Source organism: Tachysurus fulvidraco, chromosome 9, assembly GCF_022655615.1.
Source record: "Tachysurus fulvidraco isolate hzauxx_2018 chromosome 9, HZAU_PFXX_2.0, whole genome shotgun sequence".
NCBI lineage: Eukaryota > Metazoa > Chordata > Actinopteri > Siluriformes > Bagridae > Tachysurus > Tachysurus fulvidraco.
In genome coordinates, this window is record NC_062526.1 from 23,841,061 (window position 1) to 23,853,680 (window position 12,620).

General features: G+C 42.8%; 1 protein-coding gene across 2 annotated transcripts in view; it reads left to right on the forward strand.

Moving 5' to 3' along the window:
* hmcn1 (hemicentin 1) overlaps positions 1-12,620 on the forward strand; it is an 80,953-nt gene that overhangs the window by 53,472 nt on the left and 14,861 nt on the right. For both annotated transcript variants that reach the window (XM_047817997.1, XM_047817998.1), the window contains exons 48-80: positions 11-97; positions 314-505; positions 847-1,020; positions 1,186-1,299; positions 1,386-1,531; positions 1,624-1,774; positions 1,973-2,155; positions 2,317-2,430; positions 2,517-2,704; positions 3,298-3,394; positions 3,574-3,735; positions 4,113-4,226; positions 4,434-4,636; positions 4,724-4,805; positions 4,996-5,127; positions 5,794-5,943; positions 6,059-6,218; positions 6,569-6,693; positions 6,803-6,986; positions 7,208-7,305; positions 7,420-7,698; positions 8,354-8,550; positions 9,098-9,179; positions 9,250-9,386; positions 9,468-9,609; positions 9,952-10,096; positions 10,197-10,324; positions 10,563-10,719; positions 10,860-10,981; positions 11,207-11,371; positions 11,621-11,728; positions 11,871-12,008; positions 12,106-12,240. In XM_047817997.1, coding sequence (XP_047673953.1) covers positions 11-97; positions 314-505; positions 847-1,020; positions 1,186-1,299; positions 1,386-1,531; positions 1,624-1,774; positions 1,973-2,155; positions 2,317-2,430; positions 2,517-2,704; positions 3,298-3,394; positions 3,574-3,735; positions 4,113-4,226; positions 4,434-4,636; positions 4,724-4,805; positions 4,996-5,127; positions 5,794-5,943; positions 6,059-6,218; positions 6,569-6,693; positions 6,803-6,986; positions 7,208-7,305; positions 7,420-7,698; positions 8,354-8,550; positions 9,098-9,179; positions 9,250-9,386; positions 9,468-9,609; positions 9,952-10,096; positions 10,197-10,324; positions 10,563-10,719; positions 10,860-10,981; positions 11,207-11,371; positions 11,621-11,728; positions 11,871-12,008; positions 12,106-12,240 — 4,791 coding nt within the window. The remainder of the gene's footprint in view (positions 1-10; positions 98-313; positions 506-846; positions 1,021-1,185; positions 1,300-1,385; positions 1,532-1,623; positions 1,775-1,972; positions 2,156-2,316; positions 2,431-2,516; positions 2,705-3,297; positions 3,395-3,573; positions 3,736-4,112; positions 4,227-4,433; positions 4,637-4,723; positions 4,806-4,995; positions 5,128-5,793; positions 5,944-6,058; positions 6,219-6,568; positions 6,694-6,802; positions 6,987-7,207; positions 7,306-7,419; positions 7,699-8,353; positions 8,551-9,097; positions 9,180-9,249; positions 9,387-9,467; positions 9,610-9,951; positions 10,097-10,196; positions 10,325-10,562; positions 10,720-10,859; positions 10,982-11,206; positions 11,372-11,620; positions 11,729-11,870; positions 12,009-12,105; positions 12,241-12,620) is intronic.

The following is a 12,620-nucleotide window of genomic DNA, read 5'->3' on the forward strand; positions in this document are numbered from 1 at the left end:
TTCCAATTAGTTCCTCCAAACATTGTCAACCAGGGTGGGATACAGGATGTGAGGGTGAAGGAGCAGCAAAACATCACTCTGACCTGTGAGGTCACCGGTATGTCTTTATCCTACACCACACTACAAACTACAAACACACAGTAGTGTCCAAAGTGTACAAAGACACAGTGTTTAATATCCTCTTCTCTTACACGTACTTCTTATAGTCACACTATCGCCATGTACCGATGGTAGAGTTAATAAACAAGGAATAAGTGGGATGTGTAGTGCTTTATGTTTTACTCCTATACTGACCTCTGCTGGTGTTGCTCAGGGAACCCAGTGCCTGAGATCACATGGTTAAAGGACGGCCAGCCCGTGTCGGGTGAAGAACGTCTGCAGGTGATGTCACACGGGCGATTCCTTCATATAACTGATGCTCAAGTGGTCGACACGGGCAGGTACATCTGCCTGGCTTCCAACAGCGCCGGAGACCGCAGCGTTCACTTTAATCTCAACGTCCTAGGTATGTGTGTGTGTGTGTGTGTGTGTGAGAATATTGTTTATCCTGTACATATGTTATAACATATTTAAGTATTGTAAACTGATGTAACTAAAATCTGTAAAGCATGTAACTCGGGTACATTTGACACTTTCCCTCATGCCTCAGGTGTAATTTCCTCAAACATAAGCTTTTGTACATAATCAGTAAAAAAAGATTTAAAGAAAAAGGTAATTATATATAAAAAAGATTCATAACGTATAGGTGCTTATATTATATGGTATAATATGATATATTATGACTAATATATATGTACAGTAGTATGTAGACATTTGACTACTGAAGTGTGTCTGTGTGTCTCTCAGTTACTCCCACCATCGCCGGCTCTGGTCCAGAAGGAGCTTCTGAGGAGGTGACTGTGACTCTGAACAGCCCCACATCTCTGGTGTGTGAAGCTCAGTCCTACCCCCCAGCCATCATCACCTGGCTTAAAGACGGCACACCTTTCGAGTCCAACCGCAACGTCCGGGTTCTACCAGGTACCGAATCCCAGAAATACCGTCCTACAGCACTGTTTACAAAGCCACATACTGTAGCAACACCACCATCGGCCAGTCTCAGGTGTATTGAACAAGACCGATATACAGTATATATATATTTTTTTATTAATATACTGAGGGAAATGGCGGTGATGTTCCTCTCAGGTGGACGCACTCTTCAGATCCTGAACGCCCAAGAAGCGGATGCTGGGAGATACACATGTGTGGCCACCAACGAGGCCGGGGAGACCCTGAAGAACTACGAGGTCAAAGTGTATAGTGAGTATGAAAGATTGTTGTTTTGCCCAGGGTGCTGTCGTTAAGCAGCGTACGATTTTAAACCCTGTGTGTCTTTCTCCCTGAAGTTCCCCCTGTTATCAGTAAGGACATCATCCAAGGCGAAGGCTTCGCTCCAAAAGAGATCAAAATTAAAGTCAATAACACTCTGACGCTCGAGTGCGAAGCCCAGGCAATACCAGTCCCGACTTTACACTGGTACAAGGATGGCCAGGTCAAACACACACACACACACACACACACACACACAAAACCTCATGTTTAAGTTTGACAATTTTTCTCAAGAGTCTTGCTCATTCTCTTCAGATCCTTAAAGGAGATGGGCGTATTACTGTAACACCTAACGGTCGAATCGTCCAAATAAAGCAGGCTCAGGTGTCTGACACCGGCCGCTACACCTGCGTCGCTACTAACATCGCAGGCGAGGATGAAAAGGACTTTGATGTAAATATACAAGGTGAACAGGGCTTCACACACTTCACTTTATTTATTACTAAAACACTCTGGTGCTTTTTTCCCAATTTACCTTCTGCAAAAACAACTCACCATGGTATATTACAATAGCAGTACTGATCCCTCTAGTGGCTGATATGTGTGTGTGTGTGTGTGTGTGTGTGTGTGTGTGTGTGTGTGTGTGTGTTCGTTTGTTCCTCAGTTCCTCCTAGTTTCCAGAAAAATGGTGACTCCGGTATCGTTTCCACTGGCGAGGTGAAGGACGTCATTCTGAACAATCCCATCTTGCTGTACTGCGAGACCAACGCTGTGCCACCTCCCACTCTCACCTGGTACAAAGACGGCCAGCCGCTCACCTCCAGCAGCAGAGTGCTCGTCTTACCCGGTACGTCCGTGTTACCTGTTCACGTGCCTGTAGGTCTTTAGTGAAACAATTTCATAGCTTTTTAATTGTTTAATTCAAAAGCAATAAGATTGTTAGTATATACAGTGTATTAATTTGCATGTACATTGTTCATTAGCATCATTTTTGTGGTTTACACACAGGTGGTAGAGTGCTACAGATCCCCCGAGCTCAAACTGAGGACTCGGGAAGATATACATGCGTGGCCATTAACGAGGCAGGAGAAGATTCAGTCCAGTACGACGTTAGAGTATTGTGTACGTACGTCTCAAAACTCGAAAGTAGCAGCATGTCGAAGCTGTCTGTTTGTTGGCTGTTAGTGACCGTGTGCTTCCACGCGCAGTGCCGCCGTCTATTCGCGGAGCTGACCGAGACATTCCTGATGACGTGACGGTGTTGGTGAATAAGTCCACAATGTTGGAGTGCCATGTGGACGGAAGCCCTACACCTAAAATCAGCTGGCTCAAAGACGGCTTGCTTTTAAACCCAGACAGGACGCACAACATGCTGTCCAACGGCAGGACACTACAGGTGAGACGCATCAAGAGAAACATCTGGAAACAAGAAGAATATTATACCAGAAATAAAAAAAACTTGCCTCTGTTATCAGTCCATACAAGGATCTGGAATTTTCATTTTGTTCAGTTCAAGGCTCTTGATTCTCTGAATCAGTTGAATTTCTTTGTTTTCAGGGAAGTGTGTGTGCTTGTGTGTATGTATGTATGTGTGTGTTTGTTTGTGTGTGTATGTATGTATGTGTGTGTTTGTGTGTGTATGTATGTATGTATGTATGTATGTATGTATGTATGTATGTGTGTGTTTGTGTGTGTGTGTGCATACAGTATGTGTGTATATGTACAGTATGTGTGTGTTTGTGTGTTTTAATGTATGTGCATTTGTATGTGCTTTTGAATGTGTGTGTGTGTGTGTGTGTGTGTGTGTGTGTGTTGTTTGAATAGATGGCTATGGAATTTTCCTATCATTTGCTCCAAGGCTCTTTATTTTTCGGGTTTCCTACGATGCCACACATATATTTTCCTTATGCTGTTTTATTGTACATTAACTAGTACGAAACTTTGACACTGAAGCATGCAGCTGTAGTAAAGTGTGTTTGTGTGTTTCAGATTTTGAATGCGCAGGTAAGCGACACAGGGCGTTATGTGTGTGTGGCTGAAAACGTGGCCGGAAATGCAGAGAAGTACTTCAGCCTCAATGTGCACGGTAAAGTTTTTACCAGTCCTGTGTTTATCTTTTTGCACATTAACACCATGTCCGTACTTTTCTGTCTGTTATAGACGAGTTCCAGACGATGTATTCTGGCTCTTGTCAATTTTTTTTTGTATAAGCCTTCCAAGTTGACGTAAAATGAATATTTATGCTTTTATCACTGTGTGCTGCAGTTCCTCCCTCTATAGTGGGTGTAAATGAAGAAAACGCTACTGTGGTTGTGAACAATTTTGTCTCGTTGAGTTGCGAGGCCACCGGCTTCCCTCCTCCTAATCTGAGCTGGCTGAAAGACAGGAAACCTTTACAGGGCAACAGCAATGCTCTCATCATGCCAGGTATACAGATAGAAATGAACACCCATAAGTGTGTGTATGTGTGTGTGTGTGTATGTGAATGTTTCTGTGTGTATGTAATGCATGTATGTGTGAGTGTGTGTACATATGTTTGTGTGTGTGTGTGTGTGTGTATGTATGTATGTGTGTATGTGTGTATGTACTGTATGTATGGATGTGTGTGCGTGTGTTTGTGTGAATGTACTGTGTGTGTGTGATTGTGTGTGTATGTACTCATGTATGTATGTGTGTATTTGTGTGTGTGTGTGTGTGTGTGTGTGTGTGTGTGTGTGTATACATGTATGTATGTATGTATGTATGTGTGTGTGTGTTTGTGTGTGTATTATGCATAATCATTTCCCTGTTGTTTTGCCGCTCAGGTGGTCGTGCGTTACAGATCCTGAAGGCTAAAATGTCTGATGGTGGGAAATACAGTTGTGTAGCCATCAACCCTGCAGGAGAGGCACATAAGATCATCTACCTCACCGTTTTTGGTCAGTGTACACACTCAAGTGTAAACAAAAAAAACAGAGAGATACAAATACTTTAAAATACATTCTAGATCTTTTGTTTTACTTTCTGCTGTAACGGCATTCTGTCTGTGTTCAGTGTTAATTCTGTTCCCCGTCTGTTCACCAAAATCTCCAGAACACATAATTATTTCCTTTATGTAGCTTGTAAAATTTTCATCTATCCTGCAGTTCCTCCAAGCATCAGGGACAGCGCTGGTGACTCTCCCGTAGTAGTCAGTGTGCATGTTGGGAACTCGGTCACTCTGGAGTGTCTGTCTAATGCCATTCCTCCACCCACAATAACCTGGCACAAGAACGGACGTATTATCACAGAGACCGCCAACCTCCGCATCCTCTCCAATGGACAAACCTTGGAAATTAAAGAAACAGAGGTGTGTGGGAATGTCGTGGAGTATCAAATCATAACCACTTACTGTAACCACAGGGTTTTCCAGCTTTGTGTGTCTTCTGTGTTTCAGGTGTCTGATACCGGCTTGTACATCTGCAAGGCCAGCAACGTAGCAGGCCAGGTGGACAAGAACTTCCATATTAACATTTACGGTTAGACAAGATTTCTTATCCTCTATGAAATGTTTGATGGGAAACTTAAATGGAAGTTGAGACATCTATATGCATACTTTCATGCATTGCTCCTCAGCCACAATGAACAGATTAGATGTTCATGTTAACTTGGCTGGAGAGTGGACACGCAGTAACAGTTACAGAAACTCTGACCCATGTGTGTGATCAGTGCCTCCAAGCATCGACGGCCCAGCTGTGGAACACGTGGTGGAGACCATCAGTAGTCCTGTAACCTTTGCCTGTGATGCCTCAGGTATCCCGCACCCTAGTCTCACCTGGCTGAAGAATGGCAGAGTGATCGGTGAGAACCGCTGCAGCACCTTAACACCTGCAGTTTCACTAAAGCACTAATGGCTATAAAATAATTTGATATAAAGACTATGGATTTATTGGGATTTGCTCTAATAAAGCACAGTTAATCATTTTTTTGACACATTTTTTGTTATATGTTAAATGAATTTCATTCTGTTTTGCTTGAAAAACAAACATAATGTGAACCAAACATATTGTATTTATTTAAACACAGTACTGCTCATAAGGAGCATTTATTTGATCTTAGGAGACTCACTTTACTTCGTTATACAGAATCTACTGATTATTGGTCCTTTTATTTACTTTTCCTGAATTTCACAGTCGATATTAAAACTGGCATTTCTACAAGTTGTAAGTTTTTATATAGTTCAGGCCTCAGTTATAGAAGATTTCAATGACCACAAAAATTGTATTTATTGATTTATTATAACTAACCTGACTGCCACACACACACTCAGTTTGCGAGTGAAGGAGAGTGTGTGTGTGCCCTGCGATGGATTGGCACTCCGTCCAGGGTGTATCCTGCCTTGATGCCCGATGACGCCTGAGATAGGCACAGGCTCCCCGTGACCCGAGATGTTCAGATAAGCGGTAGAAAATGAATGAATGAACCTGACTGCCCATTTGCTGTTGTCTAAACCCTTTATTTTACTAGAGAATTCTGAATCTCTGGAGATGCACATCCTGTCAGGAGGCAGTAAGCTTCAGATTGCTCGCTCTCAGCTTTCTGATAGCGGCACCTACACCTGCGTGGCCTTGAACGTTGAAGGCAAAGCCCAAAAGAGCTACCATCTCACTATACAGGGTATATATACACTGCAGTGTCTATTACAGCACAACAACACACATACTTCAGCTTTAACATTCAGTTCTCTAGATCAGAGGTTCTTTCTTTTGTTTTTTTTTGTTTTTTGCTCTAGTTCCACCGAGCATCACAGGATCCGAGATGCCCAGCGAGACCAGCGTTCTGCTGAACGATAGCATTCAGCTGGTGTGTCATGCAAAAGGGACTCCGGCACCAACAGTTCAGTGGCTGAAGGATGGAAAAGCTCTAAGCCAGACCGGCTTCAAGAATATCAGGTGTGTGTGTGTGTGTGTGTGTGTGTGTGTGTGTGTGTGTGTGTGTGTGTGTGTGTGTGTGTGTGTAAATATATCAGTCCTTTATTGTTTATAAAAGCCCTGAAAAAGATATTCGACTGCAATGTTGTTATTACGATGTAATAACTCCAACTTAACTGTAATCTGAATAACTGTACCTAATTTTCACTCGTAACTTTCACTCGTCAATCAATTTGAATATGCTTAATATCTTAAAATAATGAGATAATAACTCACAACAACGACCCAGTATCTTATTATGATGATAATATTAACAATGTATTAGATTCAGTAGACAATCTAGCAGGTGTGTGTTTATTATCTCTCTCTAGAATCAGCCCTGATGGCAGTACACTCACAGTTACAGCCACTCACACAACAGATGGTGGCAAATACACGTGTGTGGCTACTAACCAGGCTGGCGAAGAGGACAGGATCTTTAACCTTAATGTGTATGGTAAGTTAAGCTTTCAGTAAAATATAAAAAATATAAAAGCACGAGTAAGAAAAATTGGAGCATCTGAATGATCAATTCAAAGCGATACCTCGCTGCTTCCTATCCTCAGTACCTCCAGTCATCCAGAGTAATAGAGACGCAGCCGAGGTGTTAACGACGGTCGTGGACAGCTCATTAAACATCGAGTGCGTGGCCAGCGGATCTCCTCCACCTCAGATAAACTGGCTGAAAAACGGCCTGCCCCTGGCCGTGTCCTCGCACATACGCCCGCTCTCTGCTGGACAAGTCCTCCGGTAAACAGATTCGCATCTCAAACCGCAACCTGACAAAAATGAGCTCACAGAGGTTTGCGTACGCTAAAGGTCATACAGTAGGGTCGATACACGTGCTAGAAAAATATCCGAATTTCTCTATTAAAGTGCTATAAAAATTGAAGGGAATGAAATTTATTGCATCATAGAAGTAAACTTGTGTGGTTGTGTGACTGTAATCAAGTATCCTTATTGTTGGACAGAATTGCTCGCGTTCAGGTGTCAGACGGAGGCACGTATACTTGTGTGGCGTCCAACCGAGCTGGAGTGGACAACAAACACTACAACCTACAGGTGTATGGTGAGATAGCTGTACCCCTGAAGTACCCCTGATTCCCTGAATTCTGGAATCTATTTTTTTCATCAAGTCAAATTGAGGTTTAATGTTGTGTATCTCCGGTTGTTAAATATTCAGTTCCTCCCAGTCTGGATGGAGCAGGCAGTACTGATGATGTGACATTGGTGAGAGGGAGCATGGTTGCCCTGGTGTGTGTCTCCGATGGGACACCAAACCCATCCCTGACTTGGATGAAGGAGGGAGCTGCTTTGCCAGTGGATCAACACATCACCTTGCTGAACCACAACAGCACTCTGCAGCTCAACCACATCCAGGTAGACCATACGGGACGCTATACCTGTGTCGCATGGAACCAGGCTGGAGAGGCTCGTCGGCACTTCAACCTCAAAGTATTGGGTGAGGAAAAGAGACAGAAAAGTGAAGCACATAATAACACACAGAGTGAGACAAGAACAGGAATCTGAGGTGACATTGTGTGCAGCCTCAACAAAACAGCAAAAGATGGCAGACATAAAAATGAAGTGATCGTTGGCGAGGAGTTTGTGCCCACTGTACCCTCAGGTTCTAGACTAAATATTGTATTGTGGCTTCAATTTTAAAGGTTCAATGTATTCTGCATTCTGAGATGCTTTTCTGTAGAGAACGCTTGTAAAGAGTGGTTATTCGACTTACAGTCAAAGCCAGATTCTGTCACCAGAACTTTACAACTGTACATCAGCAGAACTGTATTTTTTTCTTGCACTATTCTGGTGACTGAATCCTCAACCCAAGATCAGCAGTATATATATACTCAGTAATTCAGCAGCACTGGATATTGACAGTATCTCAACCTCAGCTACATGAATGGAGTGATAATTGTAATTTAAAGCACATTGAATCCTGACCAGGCAGTTACTAATGATGACTGGATGACTGCTATACCTTCATAAATGTGTTTTGTGTTTTTTTTTTTTTTATTTGAACCGAAGGGAATGTGAGAAACTAAATGAAAGCACACCAACCATTTTTACACTGAGGCCTTTTTAAAAGATGATCTTTGCCCATTTCTCAGACCCCCCACGCATAAATGGCTCAGGATTCCCAACTGAAGTATCCGTGGTGGTGAACAACGTCCTAGAGCTTGTCTGTGAGGCAGAAGGAATTCCTGCACCCACGCTTACCTGGGTAAAGGACGGACGGCCGTTACCTCAGATGCACAGCCTGAGTGTCCTCCGTGGAGGAGAAGTGCTCCGGATCGCCTCTGTACAGGTCAGTTTTTACTATTAACAGCTTAATAAGGAGTCAAGAAACTTGGTATGGTGTGCTAAAATGCTGAAAAGAAGGTCAAATGAAGTTCTATATGAATTTGTCACACATACAAAGGAAAATATTGACAAAAGATGTTTAAATTTCTTGACAAGGTGGAATGATACAGGCAGAGTTACTAGTTCCACACCAATGTAAATAATTTTTCAATAAGAGACCATCGCACAATTTGCTATGGATTAAAATTTATAGAACAACATATCATATTTATTATTAATTTATAGTTTTGTTTACAGTTATGGAATATCCACAAAAACAAGATACCTAATGTTATTGCAGCTATAAACAGTCACCATCATGTCTTTTGTCAAATTTAGACAAAATGCAGTCTGGGGGTTATACAAAATCCTCAGAGTCAAAAACCTCTGACTTTTAATAAGCCATCTGACCAATCAGAATCTAGCATTCAACAGACCTGTTGTAATAAAACGTTAATGCGTAATCATGAAGCTGCGTATCTGACAAGTTCTGTTGCCTGAAACATGTGCAGGTCGAGGACACCGGACGATACAGCTGTTTGGCAACTAGTCCTGCTGGAGATGATGACAAAGAGTTCCTGGTTCGAGTCCATGGTAAGTTCATTCTACGGCATTAAGCAGAATCATAAAGACATTCTGTTAACTATATCATTCGTATCCATAGTTCCACCTAACATTGCCGGCGAGATCGGTGTCCAGGACGTATCAGTGCTTCAGAACAGGCAGGTCACCCTGGAGTGCAGATCAGACGCCGTACCACCTCCCATCCTGTCCTGGCTCAAAGAAGGAGCTCCACTGAAGGTACACACACTAAGGCTGTATTCAGATACAAACTAATGTAGAGTAGCCTTGAGTTGGTTTCATGTACCATCTTCTTCTCAGGCTTCTCCACGCGTGCGTGTGTTATCCAGCGGCCGCTACTTGCAGATCAATAATGCAGAGCTAGGAGACACTGGTCGCTACACGTGCATGGCTAGAAACGTAGCCGGGGAGACCAGCAGGCATTTCAACCTTAGTGTTAATGGTGAGCGATAATTATCATGCGAATGTTGAAAGTGTGAGAATTTCTAAGCAGAAGAATTGATTGGTTTGTGTGACAATTTAAATACGTTAAAACACAATTTAGCAACACATTGACAACAAGAAAAGTCCATAACATTGCCTTAGATTACAAAACGATATATCGTCTCTCTTAATTTCACACAAGGCTCCGTAGTTCTTAAAGCCACACAGTGTCATCGATTATATTGAAATATATATATTTATTTTCTGGGCAAAATAAAACACTATGACTATTATACTGTAAATATTTCAGCGAGTTATTAAGTTATTATCTCCTTATGTAAATTTGTGTCTTTATCTACAGTTGCACCGACTATAAAGGAAGGTCCTCAGGCCATTTCTGTTCATGTCAACATGCCAGTGGTTTTGGAGTGTGTCGTCAGTGGCGTTCCTGCTCCACGCATCACCTGGAGGAAGCACGGCTCCGTTCTTGCAGGGAACAACCCCAGGTTTGCAGCCAGATCCTTTTTGTATCACTCTTGACTCTGGGTTAGTTTACCTCATTCAGTTCAGCTGGATTTTTAATAGCTAGTTCTCTTACTTGGACAGGTATCTGTTTGCTGAGGACGGCTCTCTCCATATACACTCCGCCCAGTTGTCCGACACGGGCCATTACTTGTGCATGGCCACTAACCAGGCAGGAACTCAGCGCAAGCGAGTGGATCTGCAAGTGTACGGTGAGCGCATTACACTTACACTGTAAAATAACACTGAAAACCATGTGGATAAAATCTGGCACTTAGTTTTGGCACAGAGATGTGATGATCGTTTCCTTATGTGTTTCTGGGAGATTTAAAAAGCAAAGGACTGTGCTATAAATGTCCAAAGGTATGCAGAGGCTTATGAGAGGATTCAACTGTGCCAACACATGCAAATCATCATTCCTGGTCTTTTATTTACCTTTCCAATCCTCAGTGCCTCCTTCGATCACTGAAGGTCCCACTAACGTCACAGTGACGGTAAACATTCAGACCACTCTGTCCTGTGAGGCCACCGGCATCCCGAAACCCACTGTAACATGGACCAAAGACGCTCAGCCTCTCAACACAGACCAGAACCAGAATATGTACAGGTTCAGCCAGGTTTTCCTTCCTCTTTTATTGCCTCTTTCAGTGCGTCCTCAAGGATATACTTCATAAGGATATGTATAGCGATATATGTATAAACTCAAAGCCTCAAATGTGCATTGTTTGTATTTGTTTGCGATAATAGGCAGCTGTCATCAGGAACTCTCGTTATAATCGCGCCAACAGTGCATGACTCAGCGCTGTATGAGTGTGTGGTGTCCAACGAGGCCGGACAGGCCAGCCGAGCCATCCGGCTCACGGTACACGGTGAGCACTTGCTATCCTTTGACTAGATATTATAATAAACTGTATGATGAACTATAGCTTGTTATCATGGAACTGCAAAACTCTCCTATCCTGAAGGTTTCCACTCCTCATAGAAATTTTGTCTGTATCAGCAATCTTTTTTTTTTGTATTAGAAGAAATCTGTTATAGATAACGAATCCTGGTACTGTACAAAGATAGCAAGTGTGTTATTTGTGTTATCGCAGTGCCACCCTCCATTGCCGACGAGGTTACAGAGCTGCTGGTGAGCAGACAGTCCCCGTTGATGATCAGCTGTACTGCATCTGGATTCCCTGCTCCTGTCCTACAGTGGAGCAAAGACGGGATGCTACTGGCCAAAGATGGTGAAGGTTACAAGATACTGCCCTCTGGTAAGTCCTGAGTGGTGCAATGATAAAAATTCAGATGGTCATTTGGAGACTGAGAGTTAAAATCTATTAGTGACCGGGAGCTGATGGAGGAAAGTTAGCCGGGTGGGAGAAAATAGTATGCTGTCAATCACATCAACACTAACCAGTCATTGGGCAGATTACACGTTTCTGTGTTATTTCAGTTGAAATATTGCTCTGGAAAAAAAAAAAGATTTGATGAATATTTTCCATTTTTGTCCGCACTCTCAGGTGCTCTTGAGATAGCTGCTGCAGAACTGAGTCACACTGGCCGTTACTCCTGTGTTGCGAAGAACGCCGCAGGATCGGCTCATCGCCATGTCCAGGTCATCGTGCAGGGTAATCTGTTTACATATACGCATGCAACTCAGTAGGATTTATATTTAAAGCAGTCTTATGAAGTCCGTCCTTCTTATCACCATTCTCTGTATGTAGATATACAGTATATTCTTGAAATTGTCATTATTTTCATGTCCACTAGAGCCACCAGTGATTCAAGCTCACCCATTAACACTGGATGTGATCCTGAACAACCAGGTGACCCTGCCGTGTCGTGCACTAGGCACCCCACGCCCCACCATTACCTGGCAAAAAGAAGGCATCAACATTGTCACCACCGGTTAGAGCTGGTTCTTATTGAGCATTAATCACAAAAAAAAAAACAGAGCTTATGAAGCACCATGGACATTTATTTTTTCCTTATATTCCATCATTAGGAAGTGATTTCACTGTTCTGCCCAACGGAGGACTGCAGATCTCACAGGCCAAAGTGGAAGACTCTGGTACTTACATGTGTGTGGCCCAGAATCCAGCAGGCACAGCATTGGGCAAGACCAAACTCAGGGTACAAGGTAATATGTATGGAATAAAAACACTGTCAATAATAATCGTCCGTAATTCAAAGCATTTGTGTGTAAATTTTAATTCTGCGGAGTTGGATCCCAAAATCTACGGCCACGACAGTTTACAGATACGAGATTTTGTGTGTTTGTTCAAATACAACTCCAAAATGTACGACTATGACATTTTACACACACAAAGCTTGTTTTCACAACACCTCTTTTTCACACACGAAAACGGTCTGCGAAACAACTGTCAAAAATACGTCATCACGTTCACAGGCATTACTATCCGAGGGAAGATGAATCGATTCCACGAAGTGCGCATGCGCCCCGCCCTCTTTTAAGCCACAGGCGCCGAAATGGTGGAACAGCAGCCAAGTGCTCACTCA